Consider the following 25,348-nt stretch of genomic DNA (forward strand, 5'->3'; position numbering starts at 1 on the left):
TCCGTCCAGACGGCTGTGTGTGTTGTTGATGTGCAGAGAAAAGCGAAGCCGCTGTTTCCGATGAAAAAAGAAATACATAAAACAGTAATAAATGGGCAAAATAGAGATCTTTTGCTCAAATAAAGGGAACTCCTAGCCACCAACTCCGCAGAGGAAAATAAAGGAGATTTCATAGCAGTGTGTTCATCGCTTCTGAATGTAAGTACCAGTGTTGCGCGTCATTTCGTGTTGTTTGTATTATTATTAATAATAGCGCTTCTGTAGAGTAAGTAACTTGTCATGTTGAGGTTCGTTTGAAATGTCACATCGGTTATCGGTATGAATATAATCCTGCACCAAAACAGTCACGCAAGGCCTAGTTGTTGTTGTAGTTATAATCTTTGATACGATGTCATATAGGGCACATAGGCTGGTGTGCTTTCGTTTTAATATAATCGGAGACTGAATCAGGTGAATAATAATAATACGCACATCGCAAGACAGGTACGCAGTCAAGGAGAGAGGTTAGTGGATTTCTTTATTAACGAATCGCTGTAGCCATGTCACGCAATGTACATCAATGTTTTATACATCTGCTACACAAAAATAAAAATTAAAATCCGTCCACAGTAACCACGAAACCACAACAACAGCAGTGGATATTAAAAATAAAAAAAAGAAACGAAATTGCGGGTTAAGGAATAAAAACGTTATTGCTGTTTATTGTGAACCTGACGTAGAATCTAGGAAGGGCAGCGCCGAGAAACGCGGCTTTCTACTCCCGTGCTCGGCTATGTAATGCTATTAAGTGTGTTGTTTTTGATACGTTTGGCAGATCTCATTTGAGGATGACCAGGCAGGTGTAAACGGGGCTCTTTGGATACCAGGTACGGTACTGATGTGCACAGTGTAAGTATAATAATGTTGTTGGGTGCTGTTGAACCGTTGCAGACTTTCCCAGCTCTACCCTGGCTGACACTAAGAGAAGGACAGAAACTGAATTGTCTGCAGGCTATCGCACAAAGACTATCCCTCTGTACCCAGGGTCGTCATTATATCAGAGAACAGCCAATGCAGTACTGTCTGTAGCAACATATTCAACATGAAACTAGAAATGCCATGCCATTAAGTGAACCCTTTGCTGTGGTTTCTGGTTTCATGTCTCTTCTAATAATAATAATAATAATAATATATTTATTTTGTATGGCGCCTTTCATTAAAATAAATCTTTCCATTTACTTGACTTCCTGGGTTTCAGTAAGTGTTGCATTGCCTCTACATCCTGCAATGGCTGCAAACAGCCCTCCGGTGCCCCTGAAGGAGTTCTGCCCCCTGTACTACCTGCTGAATGCCATCCCAGCCAAGGTGCAGAAAGGGTTCCGGTCAGTGCTGGTGTACCTGACCGCTCTGGATGCCAGCAATGACTACATCGCAGTGGGCAGCAGTATTGGGATGCTGTATCTGTACTGCAGGAGGCTGAACCAGATGAAGAAATACAACCTGGAGGTAAGTCTGCTGCTCTTACTGTAGCAGCGACGCCTAGTGCTGCACACTGTGCAGAACACTGGCGAGCAGTGGCAATAACAATACAATTAGAAAATGGAATCTGCAGCTGATGCGTCATTCCCGTGGCCCTTTCAAAGCAGAAGCAATCGCATTGATCCTGTATGACTGTTTGTGTTTTTTTTTCCCTGGTTCGTTTCTTGTTTCCCGTGTGATTCGGAGCGCTCTTCTTTACATTTTGTTTTGCTAGGGGAAGTCGGAATCCATCACCGCGGTGAAGCTGTTGAGCTGCTTTGATGATCTGGTGGCTGTTGGCACAGCTTTGGGCAGAGTGGTGCTCTTCCAGCTGGTCTGCCCTTTGCCTGGGAGAAACAAACAGGTGAATACTGCTTCCCATTCTTGTTATTGTAAAACCGCTGCACATGTCAAAACGTTTGTTCATCCCCCATTAACAAAAAGGTGCTTTGTGTATCTCTGTGATACAAGCCAGCCTGAAACACTCCCTTGAGAAGCAGTGGTAGCAATTTCTTTCTTTCTTTGTTTATTTATGATATGCTGTGTTAGCTGAAGTTGATTCATTGACAAGCTCTGGCATATGCATGATAAGACCGTGAGCCTTCATCACAAACAAGGCATTTCTCCAGAGTAATGCAGCTGTGCGTTCCCTTCTGCTTGGATCCTTCTTTCATTTCTTCCCCACAGCTGCGGCGCTTTGAAGTGGTCGGCCTTCACAAAAGTACCGTGACCGCTCTAGCTTGGAGTGCTAATGGAATGAAATTATTCTCTGGGGATGACAAAGGCAAAATTGTCTATTCTTCTCTGGATTTGGACCAGGTAGAGTCACTGATCTGCTTAAATGTTCCAATGCAGTCTCATTGAATAAGTGTGTTCCAATGCAATCTCATTGAATAAGTGTGTTCCAATGCAGCCTCATTGAATAAGTGTGTTCCAATGCAGCCTCATTGAATAAGTGTGTTCCAATGCAGCCTCATTGAATAAGTGTGTTCCAATGCAATCTCATTGAATAAGTGTGTTCCAATGCAATCTCATTGAATAAGTGTGTTCCAATGCAATCTCATTGAATAAGTGTGTTCCAATGCAGCCTCATTGAATAAGTGTGTTCCAATGCAATCTCATTTAATAAGTGTGTTCCAATGCAATCTCATTGAATAAGTGTGTTCCAATGCAATCTCATTGAATAAGTGTGTTCCAATGCAATCTCATTGAATAAGTGTGTTCCAATGCAATCTCATTGAATAAGTGTGTTCCAATGCAATCTCATTGAATAAGTGTGTTCCAATGCAGTCGTGTGCTAGTAAATGTGTTGCTATTAGAAAGGCTGGTGGGAAATCCTCTCCTGTGTTTCTCTCAAGGGTGTTTGTAACCCCAGCGTGCTGCTGGAGGAGCAGGCTGCTGTAGTGCAGCTGGACTACAGTCACAAAGTGCTGCTGGTGTCCACCTTCCAGCGCTGTCTGCTTTTCTACACAGAACACAACGCAGTCCAGCAGATTGGAACAAAGCCCAGGAAAAGGTAATTGGGATCAATGGCAAGGCAGTTTTTGCTCATGCTTGTATAAAATCAAAAAGGTGTGTTGGTGATTATAGTGTGATTGGGTTCAGTACAGAGTGATTGGGTGGGCAGACAGAGTGTAAAAAAGAGAGAGAAACAGGTTTTTAATGTAATTTAATAAAGGTTTGACAATAAAGAAAAACAAAACATGGAAAATTATTAGCAATAGCAAAAGATATGAGCTGTGATACACTGAAAGGGTGAATCAGTGATATAAGAGACTGTGGATTTATCTGTGAGATATTTAACCCCTGTGTTTGCATGCGTGTCCTCGGGTATGCTTACTGCCTCTTTGTATTTTCAGCAGTGGCAGATTCGGGGCCTGTTTCCACCCCAGCCTGTGCAAGCAGAGCGACCTCACTGTGTACGCTGCCCGGCCGGGGCTCCGTCTCTGGAAGGCTGACGTCCACGGCACTGTCCAGGCCACCTTCATTCTGAAGGACCTCTTTGCACACGGAGTGAGGCAGTTTGAACTGTTCCCCCGGGCGGGCGCAGGCGGCACAGGGGGGTACCGTCCTCCGGAGAGGCAGCTGGGGCAGGTGGCCTGCTTCCTCAGGGAGGGCTGGCTGCTCAGCTGGAATGAGTACAGTGTGTACCTGGTGGATTCAGTGAGCCAGGTATGGAGCGTAACCCCTCAGACACAGAGAGAGCTGCGTAGAGTTCATATCATATTGTCAGAAAGCTTGATTAGTCCAGGGCTGACGAAACGGTCAGTTGTTGCTGGAATTGCATGGTATGACTTTTCAAAAACATTATTCAAGAAGCATTGGTGCAAATCCAAAACATCAGAGTCCACATGCCTGTGTTAGTGGCAGAGCTCTGCAAAGGGTGGAAGCGGACTCGGGTAGGGTTTACACTGTATTTATATATGTGTAAACTGTATACTATAAATAAGTATAGTTTAACGTCAGAGACACTTTCTCCCAGCTGTAAGTGTATAGGAGCAAGCACTGACTGTTATAAGTTCAAATGCTTTGTAAAATTGGTCTATTGCATTGCCAGGCTGTTATTGGGGGTTTGGAAGGATCTGGCGACATTGTATCTGTCTCATGCACAGAGAACGAGATCTTTCTGTTAAAGGGAGACCGCGATCTCATAAGGATTTCAAACCGTCCCGAAGGACTGCCATCAATAGGTACGTTTTTAAAAAGGCTCTTACTAAAATGTTAGTAATTTGCCTTACGATTCATGTTTTAAACATGTTTTTTTTCTCCCAGATTCAGCTTCGAGACTGAACAGTCCTCTAGCTACAACCCCGTCCGTACTGACACCAACGGGGTCCGTGGAGACCGCCCAGCAGATCAGAACCATGTCGATCATTTCAGAATTTGGGGACAAAAGGACAGACGTGCTGCTGCTGGCACAGGACGACCAGGAACCTGCAGTGCTGTGGGGCAGGACGCCCGAGTCCCAGGCCGGCGATCCGAAAGGAATTGTGACGGAGCTGAGTACCGAACCGGGGCAGAAAGGGAGCCCGGTCACCAGCGAGACCAGGAGCCGCAGCAGCTCTGTCAACTCCTGGGACAGTGCGGTGGGGCTGGGGGCCACTGTGGACCACACAGCCTCCGAAGTGTCTGCGGACAGCCCCCACTCCTCGGCACGCTTCAGCACCATCAGCGTGGAGGAGTTCGCCCAGGAGCTGGTGGTCAAGTCCATCAAAGTGAAGAAGAAGAAGAAGAGGAGGCAAGGTGGGTACTTCACTTGTCACTTGTTCTTGTTCTTGGATGTTGTTGAGTTTTGTTAAGAAGCCGGCATGTCGCAGAAATCATGTGCACGATGCATATCAGAAAGCTTTATTAATCTGATAAAAGCAGGGAGAATTGTTGAAACTGCATGATATGACAGGTACTAAACCATGGCAAATTGGGCTTCCCCAAAGTGCTGCCTAAAAACAAAAAGTGAAATAATGATTTTGGTGAATGAGTGAAGGGTCCTTGCACAGTAACGTATGTAATATATGTATAATTTACTGTCAGCAAATGCTGCATGCTGATACAGTTGCGGATATGTTTCCGTATCGCACAATCCGTGTTCGCGTTTGCTTCATTTTGTTTGCTGTTTATAATATTGTCTGTCATTCACTGGGCTCCTTTTTCTTGTCATTGTGGTGTGAAACAGACAGTGGAAACCAGATATCTGAAAACAGCTGGTCCGAGGGTCTGTTCGTTCTGGAGCCGGAGAGCGACGGCCCCAGCACCCCGGTGTGTGACTTCCTCTCGGACAGGACCAGCAGCCTGGACCTGCAGAGCACGGACTCCCCGGACAGAGCAAGCCTAGTGCAGGAGGACAGCTGCTCCGACGTGTTCACCATGCTTCAGTCTCCAGAGCTCGTCTCCACCGTCCCAAACAAAGAGCCCGACACGGACCTGCTCAGTGCTGCTGAATCGAGAGAGCGCTTCGTACCCGATTCACCTCCTGCCTCGTTTACACCCCTGGAATCAAGGGATGTTTGGACCGAAACCCCCACATGTTTACAGTCAGAAGACCACGAGCTGCTTCAAAGTGGTCAAGAGTACCCCGCTGACAACGCTGTTCCAGATCAGAGTCACGTGCAAAACTGGGAAAGTGTTCCTGGTAACCAGACTGCCTCCGAATGTTACAGCAGGAGCGCACAGTCTGCTGAGGACAGCAAGCCCGGGGAGGTGGGGACTCCATTAGTAGAGGCAACAAACAGACGGTCATGGAGTCCAGAGGGGCCGCTGTTTCCCTCAACGCACGCTCCCTTTGCAGGAGAGGAAGCTGAACCCCCGAACGCATCCGACAGTCACGAGATGTATCCAGAGGACTTGGTGAATCTGAGCGACGCAATGAATGATGCCTCTGAATGTGATTCCCTACGTTATGTGAGAACTGAGACATGTAATCAGGAGCCACTGTCGCTCTCAAGCGATGACGAAGATATCTACGGCCACGGAATGTCGCATTCCTGCTCGGAGGCCAGTGTGGCTGATGGCATCTCTGGTACAAGTCATCCTGGAGACCAAATGAAACCCAGTCTAGACGATTCAAGCCTTTTCAGATCTGATCAGGTATCTACTGCACCTGCTTATAATAGAACATAATGCTGCCATTGCGTAGATTGGGGTGGTATGCTGTGTTAACACTGCTCAGGTTCTAGTGCAGAGGGTAAGGTATTCTGTAAACAGTCATCTTTCAACTGCAAGTACAGGAACATGGCAAAATGTATTATAACTAGGGCTTCCGATTAACCAGTAAAACACCCCCATACAAAAAACAATGAAATCGGTGTATTACCAATTAACACAGAAAAACACTGGAAATGGTTACTCAAGTCACGTTGACTTCACCCCTTTCCCATTTAAAAAAAAAATCCTTTCCCAGCGCCATTGGACAGTGTCCCTCCTTCCTGAGATCTGAATACTTCAAACCCGCCCCAACTACAGAGTGGCAGCAAATTCCTACATTTCTATTAGAGACTTGGCTTGCAAGATTTTAAACAAGATTACAGTTAGGAACAGAGACGTCTTTGCAGGATTTAAAGCTATTTTACAGTTAGATAGGGAGGATTTAAAACAAAATTGTAAATTGTAGCGAAATGTAAAAAAAATGGTGAGACACACAAAACCCCTTTGGAATGTGCCCGTGAGAAGAAGGATTTCATTGTGGAAGACAGCAAAGGAAAGAAGGGACAGCTTAAGAGTGCAAGTACTGTCCAGTTACTATACATATTGTGAAAGGAAAAAACACCCAAGCATTAGGAAAGAAACCGAAAACAATCATTTCATACAGTATATAAAAAGCAAAAGCCCAGAAAAAACACGATTTACATAAAACCTGAAAATAGCTCAAAATTAAAACCAAAAATGAACAACAACTGAAAAACAGAAGCCCTGATCATAGCATATGATTTGCTGTTTTCCATTCTCAACAGCAGCTAATGATTTTAGCAAAGTTGTGTGCCCGTAGACGCTGGCCACAGGCATTTCTAATTTATGTGCCGATGGTGTGTGTGTGTGTGCGTGTATAATAATCACTGTTTGCATTGTTCTCTCTGCTTGTCTCCAATGTGTATAATAATCACTGTTTGCATTGTTCTCTCTGCTTGTCTCCAATGTGTATAATAATCACTGTTTGCATTGTTCTCTCTGCTTGTCTCCAATGTGTATAATAATCACTGTTTGCATTGTTCTCTCTGCTTGTCTCCTTCTCCAATGTTTATGCCTCTTGTGCTAGTTTGCAGAGAGCTGGATGGGCTACTCTGGCCCTGGCTATGGAATCCTGAGTCTGGTGGTCTCAGAGAAGTATATCTGGTGTCTGGATTTCAAAGGGGGCCTCTACTGCAGCGCCTTGCCCAGTGCAGGTCTGCGATGGCAGAAATATGAGGACAATGTCCAGCAGGTGGCAGTATCACCTTCAGGTATGAAGCAGTTTGTTCATGATCTTGTTCTGCTGTTTTAGTTCAGGTGAAATACAAGGTACGGGGCGCAGAAAAGTGTCAGTCTGGTAAATTCAGTTTGAATGCTTTTTCACTTTTACAGTAAAATGCTAATGCTTTCATTAAGGGGATTCAATTGAAGTATTTATTGGTAAAGTTAGATGGCAGAGATCCAGCAGCTATCGTGGATTGTGACGGAAGTGGCTGTATCTCCTGAATTGAACAGGTGCGCTGCTTTGGAAGATTGAGCTGAAAACCAACAAGGCGTTTGCTTGTGCGAAAGTAACAATAAAGGGAAAAAGACACTGGTACGAGGCCCTGCCTCAGACAGCCTTCGTAGCCTTGAGTGACGACACCGCCTGGATCATCCGGACCAATGGAGACCTGTACCTCCAGACAGGTAGGCGGGACCAGAACCTCGTCACTCACACAGTGCAGCTCGCTAACATAACAACACTCCCACTGATCTAGAGCAGAGCCTCGTCACTCACACAGTGCAGCTCGCTAACATAACAACACTCCCACTGATCTAGAGCAGAGCCTCGTCACTCACACAGTGGAGATCGCTAACATAACAACACTCCCACTGATCTAGAGCAGAGCCTCGTCACTCACACAGTGCAGCTCGCTAACATAACAACACCCCCACTGATCTAGAGCAGAGCCTCGTCACTCACACAGTGCAGCTCGCTAACATAGCAACACTCCCACTGATCTAGAGCAGAGCCTCGTCACTCACACAGTGCAGCTCGCTAACATAACAACACTCCTACTGATCTAGAGCAGAGCCTCGTCACTCACACAGTGCAGCTCGCTAACATAATAACACTCCCACTGATCTAGAGCAGAGCCTCGTCACTCACAGAGTGCAGCTCAGGGTCATCCCTAGATTCCATTGTTTTTTTGGGGGACTGGGGGGTCTAAATGCAGTTGAGATTATTAATAGAAGGATCTTTGTTTGCATCTAGCAGTGTGTGTGGTGTCTTCATGTTAGTTTAAAATGTGTAAAACTCCAGGGAGGATCGGTCCTAGTTGAAGGATCTGATTACACGGCTCTGGGGCTGGTCAGCTCAGTTCACTGGACCCCGTTGTTTGTGTTCATTGTCAGGGCTGAGTATCGAGCGTCCGTGTGCCCGAGCAGTGAAGGTGGACTGCCCCTGCCCTCTGTCCCAGATCGCCTCCAGAGACAATGTGGTGTGGGCCCTGACCGAGCAGAGAGCTGTGTTCTGTAGAGAAGGGCTCAGCAGCTTCTGCACGGAGGGGGAGCGGTGGAAGTACGACTCAGTCAGGTAAACCTGGGGGCTGCACGACAAACCAAAGGCTTCAGATCTGTAAGTGGTTTCACGCAGAGATGGAAGACTCCCATTGCATAGCAGTTTGATCCATTCCTGGTTTTACTGCGAGTTTAATAAGACACACCTGAGCTTGTTACCTATACACTGGAGCTTAAAGCACATATTAAAACATAGAATGGGTGAAACTGCTGTGCATTAGGAGTCTTATTTCCATCCCTGTGTACAGAGTGTCTGTGCCGGTTGTATTTCTTGCCATTTTGTAAAAATGGTGTTGGAAGTTTTGCACTGTAACATAAGCGTAGTACATCTAGCCCTAGGGTTTACTAAACTCGATCCCTTGAACAATATGTAAGACTATGGTGTTGGAATGGATTGTGAATGGGAGGCTGTGTAAATGTCATCTGTTTTGTGCTTAGTGAAAGACAGGGACTGGAACCCGTGTGCATTTCCCTGGGAGACCACCACACCGCCTGGGCTCTGGACACCAATGGGAACCTCTGGTTCAGGACCGGAGTCACTCCAAAGAAACCTCAAGGAGAGGACGATCACTGGTGGCAGGTGTGTGTCCTTCATAATGAAAAGCTCTCTCTCCTTTACCTTTACATGCCATACCTGCTTCATAATGAAAAGCTCTCTCTCCTTTACCTTTACATGCCATACCTGCTTCATAATGAAAATCTCTCTCCCCTTTATCTTTACATGCCATACCTGCTTCATAATGAAAATCTCTCTCCCCTTTACCTTTACATGCCATACCTGCTTCATAATGAAAAGCTCTCTCTCCTTTACCTTTACATGCCATACCTGCTTCATAATGAAAAGCTCTCTCTGCTTTACCTTTACATGCCATACCTGCTTCATAATGAAAATCTCTCTCCCCTTTATCTTTACATGCCATACCTGCTTCATAATGAAAAGCTCTCGCTCCTTTACCTTTACATGCCATACCTGCTTCATAATGAAAAGCTCTCTCTCCTTTACCTTTACATGCCATACCTGCTTCATAATGAAAAGCTCTCTCTCCTTTACCTTTACATGCCATACCTGCTTCATAATGAAAAGCTCTCTCTCCTTTACCTTTACATGCCATACCTGCTTCATAATGAAAAGCTCTCTCTCCTTTACCTTTACATGCCATACCTGCTGTAGAGCTGTAGATAGGAAGTGTTTTCCACTGACACTGTCGGTCACAGTCAAACTTGCATCTGCACATGAACTGTGTTAATAATCTGAACGCAATCACTCTCATTTCCTTTTATAAACATGTTCCTGAAAAGGACCTACCATTCCTTATTTTGCAACCTCTCCATGTCTCTGGGGACATGTCTGTCTTGGTTGTCATCTGAATCGGAGCCTGAACTTTCCTCGCCAGGTGTTTGGTAAGGCTCGAATCTATAGGGCTGCAAAACACCTGCTTCGGACTCCTGGTTGTCAGATGCCGCTGTCTGATCAAATTCGGTGCTGATTCTGAGCACGATACGTAAAAAACTTCAAATTCACCGTCGCACTCCATTGTTTTCCATGCTGTAAAATAGAGATACTGCCGGCAGCCTACCTCTGCTGATGTCATCAGAAATCACCGGGGTTTTGGCCAGAATGACTTACAAGAACACAAAGATCACTTTCCATGAATGAAAAGTGGGGGTCACATTTGATGATATTGGGTCTTTAATGTCAAATATATTGCACACTGGGCAGCGAAGTGTTAATAGTAATAAAACGTGTAGGAAACAAGCCAGGGACACTTTCGAGTGGATTCCTCAACCTTCCGAGTTGCTTCTTTGTATCATTATATGATGTATGATAGAACTGTCATTTGTACGTGTCCCTGCTGTCAGGTGAGCATCACAGATTACGTGGTGTTCGATCAGAGCAGCCTCTTCCAGACGATAATCCACGCCACGCAGACCGTGGCCAGCGCCGCCCAGGCACCGATGGAGAAGGTAGCTGATAAACTGCGAGTGGCGTTCTGGACACAGCAGCCTCAGTGCCAGCCCAGCCTCATCAGTGTCAACACCGACGGGGTCTGGATCACCTCGGGGAGGAATGAGTTCCACGTGGCCAAGGGCAATCTCACAGGTAGGGAGTCGCTCCTGGGCTTGCTAAAGGGGAGTTGATCGGAAAGGAACTATCAGTTCATAGCTGTACATGCCGCCCCTCCCTGCAGTCACACAGCTGCTGTTGTCTCCCCACACATTCAGAGTGTGTTTTCTCCTCTCACAGGTACCTACTGGATGAATGTGGTGCCACGTGGAACTGCCTCCGCTACCAAATGGGCTTTCGTCTTCGCATCACCGGCTCCTACAAAACAAGGTCATTAAAAACTGCTATTATTTGGCAATAGGAAGGTGCCCCATTTTTTTATTTATTTCTAAATCTTCCCTGTCTTGTCACACAAGTAACAGGTACCATATTAACAGGTGGCTAGACGATGATGATGATGATGATGATGATGATGATGATGATTATTATTATTAATGTTATTATTAATTTGCAAAGGGTGTGTTGTCTTCCTTGAATTGTAGAAATTCATAAGAATTGTTGAGCTGTTTCCTCATATTATTAGGACTGTTTTTATCACAGCAGTAGTCTGTGTCAGTTTGTTGAAGTGATGCATTCAGAGTTGTGCAGTGTGTGCTGCTGCTTGTTACAGGGAGCTTCCTGTGGCTGAGGCAGAGCTGCAAGGACTTGTTCTGCATCAGTGATCACAATCCACAGTTCAGGCCGTCAACGCTCCAGCTGCCCCCTGATGTAGAGATGGAACAGCTTTCAGCCTGCCAGGATGCAGTGTGGGGGCTGGACACTCACGGCTCTGTCTACATCCGGTCTTTATCCAAGAGCTGCCCGTCAGGAATGCATTGGACCAGACTGGACCTCAGCCAGCTAGGTGAGTCGGGTCGTCACTCACTGTTCATTCATCAGGGAAATATAGAACATTACTGCAAAGAAGGGCTAAATTAGGAAAGAACAGGACTGACTGGCTGCAAGGCACATTGCTTAAAGAAAAGGACTGACTGCTTATTATTATTATTATTATTATTATTATTATTATTATTATTATTATTATTGTTATTATTGTTAATATTGCAAGCTCAGTAACTTGTCATGAACGTAGGTTGATGGTACATCAAGCAAATCCATTAGTTTGTAAGAAGAAAAGCTGTCAGCAGCTCTGCCAAGAAAGGTTTTGAGTTGAGTGTGCAGCGACACAATCACAGCCTCGCTGTTTGACCTCACAGAGGGTCCTTGTGAATGAAACAAGGCTCCTTTATCCATGAGGGACAGGGATTTGATAGCATGTTGGGGTCTGCCTGGTACTGCATGAAGGTCTAGGCTCCCCCTTTAATCTCAGTATCCAAGCGCTCTTCTGTCTGGACAGTAGTAATAATACACTTGAAGGAAGAATTCTTTTCTTTTAAAAACCTTTTTGTGTTATTTTCAACAGTCCTAGAAAAACACAAGTGTGCGATACCCATTTCTTCACAATTATACCCAAAGGGATATTCTCCCCCACAGCTGCCATTTTTAAAATAACAGTAATAATTTAAAGAAGACTTTAATCCCCTTTTTGTGTAATCCTGTGTCCCAATAAAAGACAACAAGTTAATAGGTTTTCCTCCACAAAAATCTAACTGGAACGTGTAAGTCGGTCAGGCAGGTGCTGTTGATTCATGCTGAGATCTCCCGTTCAGCTGTGTGAAAGTACCAGCCACCTTGAATTACAGGAACAAAGGAACCCAATCTGAAATCGATAGGCATGTCAGTAGCACTGCACCAATATATGCAGGACACAAACTTTGCCTTTCCCATTCCAATCAGCATTACATGCAAAGTGCAGGCAGACACGTGAATAAACACGAGGGCTTTAAACACGAGGGCTTTAAACACGAGGGCTGTGCACAGCGTGAGACGGCTTTAAACATGAGGGCTTTAAACACGAGGGCTTTAAACACGAGGGCTTTAAACACAAGGGCTGTGCGCAGCGTGAGACGGGTTTAAACATGAGGGCTTTAAACACGAGGGCTTTAAACATGAGGGCTGTGCGCAGCGTGAGACGGCTTTAAACACAAGGGCTGTGCGCAGCGTGAGACGGCTTTAAACACAAGGGCTGTGCACAGCTTGAGACTGTCCTGTGTATGCAGTATAGCTGGAAGTAAGATAAGAAGCAGAGTGTTCTTTGGTAGCGCTGGGTGGAGGTGTGGAATCATCGTATGTATCTCTGCTGTATATTTAGAAGCAAGCGCTTTCTTGCCCTTTAGGAACTTCCAGAGTAAGACGACACCCCCTGGTTAAAATAGCAGTGGCTTCCACATAAATAACTGCAAAGATCCATCTCTTTCATTTAGAATGTGTGGTGAAGCCCCTCTAGTCAGCATGGCCTGGGACTCGATCACCTCTTGTGTGGGTGCGCCAAGAAAGTCTATATTTTAGCGCGGTTTGGGCACTTTTATTATTTACATTGAAACAAAAACAACTAACAAAATCCTAGCTCCCTTGGAGCACTAACTAATGCAGTTTTTATTTAAAGAAACCTATACCAGGGAAGGCTAACTCCTTTTACCCTGTAAAACTAAACCCATATCTTGCAAATACCTTTCTTTTGTCTTTCAGTTTCTGTTCTTCAAAATCCACACCATATGTCGTTTTCCTGGTAGTGTCTACACCCTTACACAACCTCTCTCTCCTGCACGCTGTCCCATTCAGACTGGATTACTGCCTTCACTGAATCACCTCCCTAAACAAACATGTAGTGTCTACTCCCTTACACAACCTCTCTCTCCTGCACGCTGTCCCATTCAGACTGGACTACTGCCTTCACTGAATCACCTCCCTAAACAAACATGTAGTGTCTACTCCCTTACACAACCTCTCTCTCCTGCACGCTGTCCCATTCAGACTGGACTACTGCCTTCACTGAATCACCTCCCTAAACAAACATTTAGTGTCTACTCCCTTACACAACCTCTCTCTCCTGCACGCTGTCCCATTCAGACTGGACTACTGCCTTCACTGAATCAGTTCTAGGGTGTGGCCAGCAGGGGGAATTGATCAATAATTCAATTCCCACCTGACCACATCCCACACTGTTCTATTGAGCTAAAAAAGCAATTTCTTAATGAAACAGTTTAACATGGGGCTGTGTAAAAGCGGTCAGCTTGACCCCAGTTTCTTAATGAAACAGTTTAACATGGGGCTGTGTAAAAGCGGTCAGCTTGACCCCAGTTTCTTAATGAAACAGTTTAACATGGGGCTGTGTAAAAGCGGTCAGTTTGAACCCAGGCTGTTCCTCTACACCTGAGCCCAAGATGACTGCCAGCCGCAAAACATTTGACATGTCACAGATGTTAAATGTTATACATGGCTTTGAAAAAAAAAAAAAACACAAACAAAACAAGGGACCCAATTCAAAAGGGATTTTAGGAAACTATGGCTTGTATAAATTGCTTAACGTTTATCAATGTATTTTCTTCAGTGCAAAGTAAATTAAACTGTGCCCTAAGTACTAAATATTTCTTCGACTGTACCGTAATCAAATCCTTTTGAGTCTTGTACTCTGTGCTGTCACTAAAAAATATTCGATTATTGTGTGAATATTTCACAGAAAAAACGCAATGCCAACAATTGTATAAACGTTGTTTCGAGAGTTCTGTTTTCTTTTGTGCCAGGATTGAAACATGTGATCCGTTGAAAGACTCATCACCTTTGCCCCTCGATAAAGAGCACACAACCAGACTGCTATATGTAACTGACATCTCAGAGTCCGGTCCGGTGTGAGCACACTGCTATATGTAACTGACATCTCAGAGTCTGGTCCGGTGTGAGCACAGTGCTATATGTAACTGACATCTCAGAGTCCGGTCCAGTGTGAGCACACTGCTATATGTAACTGACATCTCAGAGTCCGGTCCGGTGTGAGCACACTGCTATATGTAACTGACATCTCAGAGTCTGGTCCGGTGTGAGCACAGTGCTATATGTAACTGACATCTCAGAGTCCGGTCCAGTGTGAGCACAGTGCTATATGTAACTGACATCTCAGAGTCCGGTCCAGTGTGAGCACAGTGCTATATGTAACTGACATCTCAGAGTCCGGTCCAGTGTGAGCACAGTGCTATATGTAACTGACATCTCAGAGTCCGGTCCAGTGTGAGCACACTGCTATATGTAACTGACATCTCAGAGTCCGGTCCAGTGTGAGCACAGTGCTATATGTAACTGACATCTCAGAGTCCGGTCCAGTGTGAGCACAGTGCTATATGTAACTGACATCTCAGAGTCCGGTCCAGTGTGAGCACACTGCTATATGTAACTGACATCTCAGAGTCCGGTCCAGTGTGAGCACAGTGCTATATGTAACTGACATCTCAGAGTCCGGTCCAGTGTGAGCACAGTGCTATATGTAACTGACATCTCAGAGTCCGGTCCAGTGTGAGCACAGTGCTATATGTAACTGACATCTCAGAGTCCGGTCCAGTGTGAGCACAGTGCTATATGTAACTGACATCTCAGAGTCCGGTCCAGTGTGAGCACAGTGCTATATGTAACTGACATCTCAGAGTCCGGTCCAGTGTGAGCACAGTGCTATATGTAACTGACATCTCAGAGTCCGGTCCAGTGTGAGCACACTGCTATATGTAACTGACATCTCAGAGTCCGGTCCAGTGTGAGCACAGTGCTATATGTAACTGACATCTCAGAGTCCGGTCCGGTGTGAGCACACTGCTATATGTAACTGACATCTCAGAGTCCGGTCCGGTGTGAGCACAGTGCTATATGTAACTGACATCTCAGAGTCCGGTCCAGTGTGAGCACAGTGCTATACTGTATGTTTGAGGCAGATCTCTTAAATGTCAGCGAGTGTGTGCCCGAGAAGGAAATCCGCAGCGTGGGTGATATCCGACTCCAAGCTGCCGAGTGTAGTGACGTGAATGGGGATCAAAACAATCCAGCAGCCAGGGACAGCGTGTGACGGGAGCAGCAGGAACATCCTGATACTTCTGACTTGATGACTTGTCCTTTACATGATAAGTAGGTATCCAGGGGGCATTTTCCAGAAAGCAACAGGATTTATTTAAGCCCTGGCTCCCGGCTCTCTCTTTTAAGCCTAGTGTATTCATTTAAAGAACAGTGAATACCCATTAAGATCATGTGCTCTTTTCAGGTGGTCTATATGGTGGACCTCGATGCTCAAAGGGTCTGTATTTAGAAATGTAAACTGATGCCCCTCTGTTAATATCAGACCCTGTGGCTGTCAATGTTGATTTTTAACAAACAGGATCATTTCCTGCATTGCAGAAAACATGTACAAGGAAACATGCAGATTCACTGAATCCGAGTTTCCACTGGCTCCAATGTCCGATTAATCCTTGTAAATTAGATTGAAACAAGCAACATTCTGCTTGAAAACACAAAAAGAATTTTACACAAAAAGAAAGTCTTGGAATTGTTTTATTTTTTTTTTCATGCTTACATTTGATAAAAACAAATAAGCGACTGTGTAGGTTTGCTTGGCTAGGCTCTGCGTGTTCTGCAAACCCAGAGTAAAGGAACATGCAGCCAGTGTTGTGGCTGTCGGAATCACAGGAATTGCATGTCATCAGTGCTGACGCACAACTGCAACTGGAATGCTAACCTTGGAGCTGCATTAGCTGCCTGGTGCACTGTGTGTGTGTGTGTGTGTGTGGGTGGGGGCTGTGTGTCTCTGTGTCTGTGTGTGTGTCTCTGTGTCTCTGTGTGTGTGTGTGTGTCTCTGTGTCTCTGTGTGTGTGTCTCTGTGTCTGTGTGTGTGTGTCTTTGTGTCTGTGTGTGTGTCTCTGTGTCTGTGTGTGTGGAGGGGTGTGTGTCTCTGTGTCTGTGTGTGTGTGTCTCTGTGTGTGTGTGTGTGTGGAGGGGTGTGTGTGTGTGTCTCTGTGTCTGTGTGTGTGTGTGTCTCTGTGTGTGTGTGTGTCTCTGTGTGTGTGTGTGTGTGGAGGGGTGTATGTGTGTGTCTCTGTGTGTGTGTGTGGAGGGGTGTGTGTGGAGGGGTGTGTGTGTGTGTCTCTGTCTGTGTGTCTCTTTGTGTCTTTGCTTTCAGTTGAGCTCTTCCATAATGTGTCGTTTTGCAGGACAGACTCTTATTCACAGATCTGGACGGACCGGGGGGAGGGGGGAGGGTTGCAACATGACTGAAGTCCAGCCTTTGAAAATGCATTCCTATTTATTCTTTTAAGCTTCAGTCCATAAATGATTGACAGACTGCCACACAGTGCACCCTATTTCAACTCCAAAAAGAAGCCTCCAAAGCTGTATTCTGACATGCTTTATGCAATTCAGATCTGAACTGTGTGTGGCACCTCCTACAGTGTATTTCCAAAAAGCTAATCAAAGGGCATCCTGGGAGCATGGAGGTCCACTGCAATGAGATCACAAAACTAACATTAAAATGTCTGAAGCAGAACTCGGCTTGTGAATTATGGTACGCTTGTGTTTGTTTTAATTCTTTCTGCGACTGGGATTTTCCTGTTTTTAGTTAGGACAGTTGGTTCCAATGCCAGTGATATTTAGAGACGTCCAAAATAAAAACATGCGTGGGGCAAGTAGCGGCCAAGCGATCGGGTGTGGGGTGGAAACCCATCTGAGGAGCCCATCCCCGTTCCTCTCCAAAATAGCCTCTGGAATGCTGGACTACAGCAGTGTAGTCATGTTTCAGCAGAGAAGCACAAACAGGCCCTACAGTAACCTGTGCTGACGGGTCACAGTGCTGCCCTGCCTTTGGGACTCCAGCACAACTACAGCAATTCCACTAGAATTCAAGCGTTTCCCAGTGCATACCCCACTGCTGCTTTGTGGTTCTCGGGCCGGGCATCGTGCTGCCTGTTTCAGCCCAGGCACAAAGCTTGCTTGCAGTGTTGGAGGTGCTGCTGCGCTGGTGGCTGTTTGTCTTTTAAAATCTTTAGCCTGTTGTTGAGAAGAGGGGATGGTTATCTGTTCAGGAGACCACATAAAAAGCAGTGGTCTGAGTGAGTGTAAAGGGGCAGTGCATGTGATCAGAGTCCAGAGTCTGAATGTGAAACTTACGTTTTTACATAAAGTAGATCCAGGTCATGGTGCTCTACTTTATCATGTTCCTGATTGCTCTAGTTTTGAAGTGACTGCCGTTGTTGGAGATCTGTCTCACTGGCATGCGTGTGCAATTCATTATCAGTATATCAGGCACAGTAAATCCATCTCGGTGACATGCGTGTTCAATTCATTATCAGTATATCAGGCACAGTAAATCCATCTCGGTGACATGCGTGTTCAATTCATTATCAGTATATCAGGCACAGTAAATCCATCTCGGTGACATGCGTGTTCAATTCATTATCAGTATATCAGGCACAGTAAATCCATCTCGGTGACATGCGTGTTCAATTCATTATCAGTATATCAGGCACAGTAAATCCATCTCACTGGCATGCGTGTTCAATTCATTATCAGTATATCAGGCACAGTAAATCCATCTCGGTGACATGCGTGTTCAATTCATTATCAGTATATCAGGCACAGTACAGTCAACAGGTGGCGGTGTGGTACAGCAGCTAGAAGATATTGATCTTCTAGAAGGCATTCTGTTTTTGAGAACAGGGCTGAAGCGCTTCACCAGTGAGCCATGCTTTTAGAAGAGGTGTCATGAATTAGTCGTCTCTCAGCCTGCGTTATTTGCCGCTCTGTTATTGAGGTCTAACAGGACGGCTGATCTGAATGGAGAGTAACAGGAGAGCCGTGAGCAGGTGCTTTCTAATAGAACATGCAGTATATGATAAGCACACACACACTGTCTGTTAAACCTGATGTGTTCATTCCTCTGGGTTTCAGGAAGAATAAAGCTGGCCAGTTTTTCCTGTGGGAATCAGAATGTCTGGGCCTGTGATGTCAATGGTGTGGTGTATTTCAGAGTGGGGACCCAGCCTCTCAATCCAAGCTTGATGCTGCCTGCATGGATAAGCATTGAGCCTCCTGAGCAGGTGAATCATCCGAGTTACTAATGGAAAGAGGATCTGAGTGTGAGAATCCAAACATTTCAAAATGTAACTGATAACAGTACAAGCTGCTGTGAATGGGTATGTATGAGTGCTCCTTATCGTACTATCTCAGCCCAAGGAGACCAGAAAGATTGCTTGTTGCAAGCTGGTAGCAGTAAATCTATTTTTTAGTTTGGTTTGTGTTGTTTTGTCCTGAAACATGTGCAGGGTGTCCTGGATTCACTTAATGGTATAATATAAACACAGCAAGTTCATACACATTTGGTTTGGCAATACGCCTAGTTTTGCAAACAGCATAAACCAGTCTGCTTTTCTTGTGCTGGTTACCAGGAGTTTGAACCCCAGTTTTCCCTCCAGCCTCCCGGAGAGGTTGTGAATTGTAAAGGAGGACTCCAAGCAGCCTCTCTGCTCTTGCTAACACTGCTCTCTCTGTGCAAATCCACACTGCAGAAACGTATTGGCTTGTATTTCACTGAAACAATCTCCTATAGCCAGCGGCTCTGGCGTCTATTCAAATGATCTCAACAGCAGCTGATCCCACTGCCTCCACCACTGAAATCATTCAAGTGGGTTTTGAAAACATAAATATAACACAGTGCATGCAAGTCTCTTTTGTGTTTTTGTAATTAAAAATATGAAAGGAAGGACCTTGTTTTCGTTATTTAAATGCACATAGTGTTTAGCTCTGGCCCTATTTGGATTGTTTCAATAGATCACATTGTCTTTCTCATCAGATGCCTGAATCTGGAGAGCTTGTTCATGTAACTGGTTTGCTGAATCTTTGTTTTTATTGTATCTGCTGCCCTGCCTCAGTGTTGGCTTTATTCCCAGTAAAGACAGTCATCGCTAACTTTAAATTGTCAAACATAAGATCTGCATTAGAACTAAAGGGAAACTTGTTAATCATGGCTGTTTTTTTGTGGTATTGTTTGTGGGCAAAGGAGTGCAGTAAGTTTTTTTCAGCTGGTACTTTTCCTGTTTCCAGTCTCCTGCTTGCAGCACAGTGATACAGCTGAGCACCAGCTTGTGAGAGAGTCTCCTCTCAGGGAGTATGCAGCACAGTGATACAGCTGCGCACCAGCTTGTGAGGAGAGTCTCCTCTCAGTGAGGTATGCAGCACAGTGATACAGCTGTGCACCAGCTTGTGAGGAGAGTCTCCTCTCAGTGAGGTATGCAGCACAGTGATACAGCTGAGCACCAGCTTGTGAGAGAGTCTCCTCTCTCAGTGAGGTGTGCAGCACAGTGATACAGCTGTGCACCAGCTTGTGAGGAGAGTCTCCTCTCAGTGAGTATGCAGCACAGTGATACAGCTGTGCACCAGCTTGTGAGAGAGTCCCCTCTCAGGGAGTATGCAGCACATTGCTGCAGGCTTGTTGAGTAAATCTGTTTTTTAGTAGATAGGTGGTACACGTAACATTTGTTGTTGTATTTTTACTTGTGTGCATTTGTGCGAGCGGGGAATCTGACTAGGCGTGCGCTAGAGAAAGTATAGCAGAGAAACAGAGGACCAAAAGATAGTCGTTTCTGATGAAATACTGGCTGCTGGTGTCAATGTACTTAAAGAATCGGATAGTTATGTAAAATGCTAAAACAGAGATTTGGGTAATTCACGGATAGGCCATGCAGGGGTGGAAGTAAGACTCCTATTGCATAGCAGTTTCATCCATTCCAGGTTTTACTATGAGCTGCATTAGATGTCACAGGTATCGTTAACAAGCTCAGATGTGTCTTATTAAAACCAGGAATGGATCAAACTGCTATGCAATGGGTGTCTTCTATCCATCCCCATTCGCTCTAATATGTCACAGCTGTCAGACAGTGAAATAGAGGGCGAGCTGTACTGACACATTTGCATCATGCTGTAGCAGTTCAGCCACAGCACTAACGGGTACGTTTCCAATCAGCACAGTACTGTAGTGCGGGAATGCTCTGGTATGGAGAGCAGAGAATTCCAGAGCGCTCGGCTTGTTCACAGAGGCATTGTTCAAACAATGAACGCCAGCACTGTCATACTGCTCGTCTCTCTGCACGCTAACCATTGTGTTACCTGGGTCTAGAAAGCTGCAGGGACAACTCATGCTGAATCACTCTTTCCTGGGATTTGGATTATTTTGCTATGACCTGAATAAGGGGACAATATAAATATATATGCATGCCTGTGAACCCACTTTGACATCGCTCCCACTGTTGTACTTATTCTTCATTGAACTACAAAGGTCACTGAAACTCAAAGAGAAATATTTGGGTGCGACTTGTTTTTTTAATCTTTATTGATGCAGCCTCGTTCATGACGGGACCAGCAGATCTAATCTCATTGTGCAACAGGCCGCTCCCTGTTCACATGGGGTGCTCCCTGCAGTAAAGATGGTTTGCTGTTATGATTTTGAAGCATTCTTGTGTGCAGTTTTGTGTTTGTTTGCACTATCGCTGTCAAACAGCAGCACAACACTGAGATCTGCAAGCAGGGGCTGGCAGCTCATCCTCACGCCTCAGCAAGGCAGTACTGGCTCCAGCTGAAAAGCACACAGTCTTTACTGTATAGTTCATGAGTTCAATGATCTGGGGCAGCAGCTTTCCACTGCACACCCCATAATACTGCCCTCCATGCGATCGGATCAGAATAACCAGTCTGCTCTCTCTGCACACCCCATAATACTGCCCTCCATGCGATCGGATCAGAATAACCAGTCTGCTCTCTCTGCACACCCCATAATACTGACATCAATCTGATCAGATCAGAATAACCAGTCTGCTCTCTCTGCACACCCCATAATACTGACATCAATCTGATCAGATCAGAATAACCAGTCTGCTCTCTCTGCACACCCCATAATACTGACATCAATCTGATCAGATCAGAATAACCAGTCTGCTCTCTCTGCACACCCCATAATACTGACATCAATCTGATCAGATCAGAATAACCAGTCTGCTCTCTCTGCACACCCCATAATACTGACATCAATCTGATCAGATCAGAATAACCAGTCTGCTCTCTCTGCACACCCCATAATACTGACATCAATCTGATCAGATCAGAATAACCAGTCTGCTCTCTCTGCACACCCCATAATACTGACATCAATCTGATTAGATCAGAATAACCAGTCTGCTCTCTCTGCACACCCCATAATACTGACATCAATCTGATCAGATCAGAATAACCAGTCTGCTCTCTCTGCACACCCCATAATACTGACATCAATCTGATCAGATCAGAATAACCAGTCTGCTCTCTCTGCACACCCCATAATACTGACATCAATCTGATCAGATCAGAATAACCAGTCTGCTCTCTCTGCACACCCCATAATACTGACATCAATCTGATCAGATCAGAATAACCAGTCTGCTCTCTCTGCACACCCCATAATACTGACATCAATCTGATCAGATCAGAATAACCAGTCTGCTCTCTCTGCACACCCCATAATACTGACATCAATCTGATCAGATCAGAATAACCAGTCTGCTCTCTCTGCACACCCCATAATACTGACATCAATCTGATCAGATCAGAATAACCAGTCTGCTCTCTCTGCACACCCCATAATACTGACATCAATCTGATCAGATCAGAATAACCAGTCTGCTCTCTCTGCACACCCCATAATACTGACATCAATCTGATCAGATCAGAATAACCAGTCTGCTCTCTCTGCACACCCCATAATACTGACATCAATCTGATCAGATCAGAATAACCAGTCTGCTCTCTCTGCACACCCCATAATACTGACATCAATCTGATTAGATCAGAATAACCAGTCTGCTCTCTCTGCACACCCCATAATACTGACATCAATCTGATCAGATCAGAATAACCAGTCTGCTCTCTCTGCACACCCCATAATACTGACATCAATCTGATCAGATCAGAATAACCAGTCTGCTCTCTCTGCACACCCCATAATACTGACATCAATCTGATCAGATCAGAATAACCAGTCTGCTCTCTCTGCACACCCCATAATACTGACATCAATCTGATCAGATCAGAATAACCAGTCTGCTCTCTCTGCACACCCCATAATACTTCCCTCCATGCGATCGGATCAGAATAACCAGCAAGTCATTAAAGTGAATCTCAAATGCACAGCTCTTCCCTAAATCAAACTTTGTATTGAAGTATTTTTTCCATTCCCTAGCCAGTTGGGATGCACCTGGTGAGTGTTCACAGCAGTCCGAATGACAGAATGCTGTGGGCCGTCGACAGTAAAGGGAATGTCCACGTGCGGACTGGAATTACAGAGGACATGCCTGTGGGGACTGACTGGGAGCACATACCAGGTACAGTGTTCACTTCCAGAGGTCTGCGTGGGAACACCAGGGTGTGGAATGGACACAGAGATAGGCCTGCGTCGTATCTATTGCTTTTTTTGCCTGGCTTTCTGTGCCTGTTTTTAAAGAAGGGGTAAAAGAAAACTACCAACAAACAATCTTAAAATCTCCAAGCGCATTGTATTAATAGATTGTATTAATAGATTACAGCATTGTATTAATAGATTACAGTACTGCATATTAGTTACTGTGCTCAGCAAACTGTAGGTATCACAGCTATGTACAAAGGGATATGTTCACATATTCATAGTATAACCTTGAACATACATGCCTAACAATGGACAGGATTGCTATCCTTGAATAGCTCCTCCTCCTGCACTGTGCTGCAGTCGGATGTAGACAAAGTCTGCTATCGACTCGTGGATTTTGAGATGAAATGAGTTTAAGTAAACAAAATTCCAGAGCCTTTTCCTATCCAAATCTGGAAACCAGGCCAGAGTAAGCCAGCAGCTTGGGCACGGTGCAATACTGCTGTATGTTACCGTGCCCCAAGTCAAAGAGGAGACAGTACTGTCCTCGGGCCGTGCCTTTCCCTCGTGTCTTCTGTGCCGGCTTCTTGTTGAAGGAATGCCACGGATGTTCTACTGATTGTTAAAAGGACCCTCCAGGCTCGTTTTGCATTGCATTAGTTCAGTCTGATCCATGGCTGCCTCTGAATTCTCTGTCCAACTACAGCAGACAACCAGTGATGCACGTTCTGCTTAATATTTCCCCTTGAAGTGCAGGAGCATTTTCACAAGGTATAAACTGCTGGACTTCTATTGGGATGGGATAGTTTGTTGTCCAGAGCAGAGCTTTTACAAGTAAACCGGGAGCCCAACTTATGTTTTGTCGCTTCTTTTGTAACCCTCAGGGCTGCAGGCAGGTGAGCTGGCAGTGAGCAGCAGGACAGTTTGGGTGCGTTGTCCGAATGGCGATGTTGCTCGGCGATACGGCATTACCGATAAAAACCCAGCCGGAGATTACTGGAAGAAAGTCCCTGGGTGTGTCGCTTGTTTGACAGGTACAGTAGGTGAAGACCTCTCTGAACCCTTTGCCCTTTGATTCCTGAAGCTGCATTGAAACGCTGTTGTCAGGAACTGCGCTGCACAGAAGGGTCCTTCATTCGAAAGAGTTCCTTCCTTTGTCACTGTTGCTGCTGACGTTCACGTTGCATTCAGCTTCATGTGGTTGTCAAAGGAGACTACTGTCAAAGAAAGGGGCTGGAAACAAAACACACACCAGTATTCAGCCAGAGCGAATAGGTTTTTAAAAGCAGTTGTGGGCAATGTTTGATTTTGTTTCCAGGTCTCATTCAGCTTTAACTGTATGAAAACAAGGAAAGCAGCATGATGCCCATAGGGTTAGAGTTCCATGTCTTTTTGGAGTGACCTGTGATCTGTGTGGTGTTGGTTGGTATTGCCCGGGTCCGTAGTTTACAGTTCAAAGTGTTCTCTAGCGTCGTCCCTGAGGTCTGTGCTGGGTGCCTCCGATCATGTGATTTGGGGATTGTGCTTCTTGTCTTTGCAGTGACTCCTCTGGATGAGCTGTGGGCGATCAGTCAGTCCGGGGGTCTGATTCAGCGCCTCACCAAGACCTTCCAGCACGACCGCTCTTCAGCAAAGCCCAGCGGCAGTGCAGTGTGCGTCCAGTCTGAGGACTTGGAGGAGGAATGGGAAGTCATATAGAGATGACCGGAGAAGCACTCTCTAAGGAACTGTGAACATTTGCAACGGGTTTATACTGTATAGTTAACAAATGACTTTCCCTATTACCTGTATTAGTATATGTATAAGTTATACTGACCTTTTTATAAATTCCGTTATACCTTTTAATAAGTGTGTGTGCTGCTGGTGAAACAGGCTGCTGTTTTCTGAGGGCAGTCTGTTAATGGTTCCCAGTGTATTCATGGTGTAATAATCACTAGCCAGTTCAGTAAATGCACTCGTTATTTTATCGACTCACTAGATACTGTAAATGTAACACAGCTACCGGTACAGCATCCTATATTCATCAGCGTTACTCGCCTATGCTGTATATTTATGTACTTTGGCACCAATCTGCTTCAAATTCATTGCCATGTTTATTTTAGATTATTTTATATTTAGGTCCTGGGACCGAGCAGGGTATATACATAGTGTATCTTAAAAGCACGGTTTAGAAAGCCAGCCCTGGAATCAATGGAAGGTAACTTGTGTCAGAACTGTATTAGGATTTGTTTAATGCTGTTTTTTGGGGGTTTTGTTCACTTTAATAAATAATGTGCAAACTTTGAACTAAA

At 45.2% G+C, this 25,348-nt stretch overlaps 1 protein-coding gene across 5 annotated transcripts; it reads left to right on the plus strand.

Annotated features, from left to right (window-relative positions):
• Window positions 1-2: 2 nt before the first annotated feature.
• LOC117406717 (tectonin beta-propeller repeat-containing protein 2-like) lies at window positions 3-25,348 on the plus strand. 5 transcript variants are annotated; one of them, XM_058992127.1, is made up of 21 exons: window positions 8-198; window positions 815-888; window positions 1,238-1,485; window positions 1,733-1,861; window positions 2,185-2,316; window positions 2,856-3,013; window positions 3,357-3,669; window positions 4,055-4,187; window positions 4,270-4,740; window positions 5,171-6,081; window positions 7,247-7,430; window positions 7,675-7,848; window positions 8,557-8,737; window positions 9,160-9,301; window positions 10,582-10,822; window positions 10,967-11,056; window positions 11,397-11,630; window positions 18,581-18,729; window positions 22,896-23,037; window positions 23,942-24,091; window positions 24,598-25,348. In XM_058992127.1, the coding sequence occupies exons 3-21, from the start codon at window positions 1,267-1,269 to the stop codon at window positions 24,753-24,755; spliced, it is 4,311 nt and encodes a 1,436-aa protein (XP_058848110.1). In that variant the 5' UTR covers window positions 8-198; window positions 815-888; window positions 1,238-1,266; the 3' UTR covers window positions 24,756-25,348. The 5 variants fall into 5 exon arrangements, 4 of the variants coding, with proteins under 4 accessions (XP_058848110.1, XP_058848109.1, XP_058848112.1 ...); XM_058992126.1 differs by having other exon boundaries at window positions 815-866; XM_058992129.1 differs by having other exon boundaries at window positions 815-866; window positions 3,360-3,669.

This window comes from Acipenser ruthenus, chromosome 18 (genome assembly GCF_902713425.1).
Source record: "Acipenser ruthenus chromosome 18, fAciRut3.2 maternal haplotype, whole genome shotgun sequence".
Lineage (NCBI taxonomy): Eukaryota > Metazoa > Chordata > Actinopteri > Acipenseriformes > Acipenseridae > Acipenser > Acipenser ruthenus.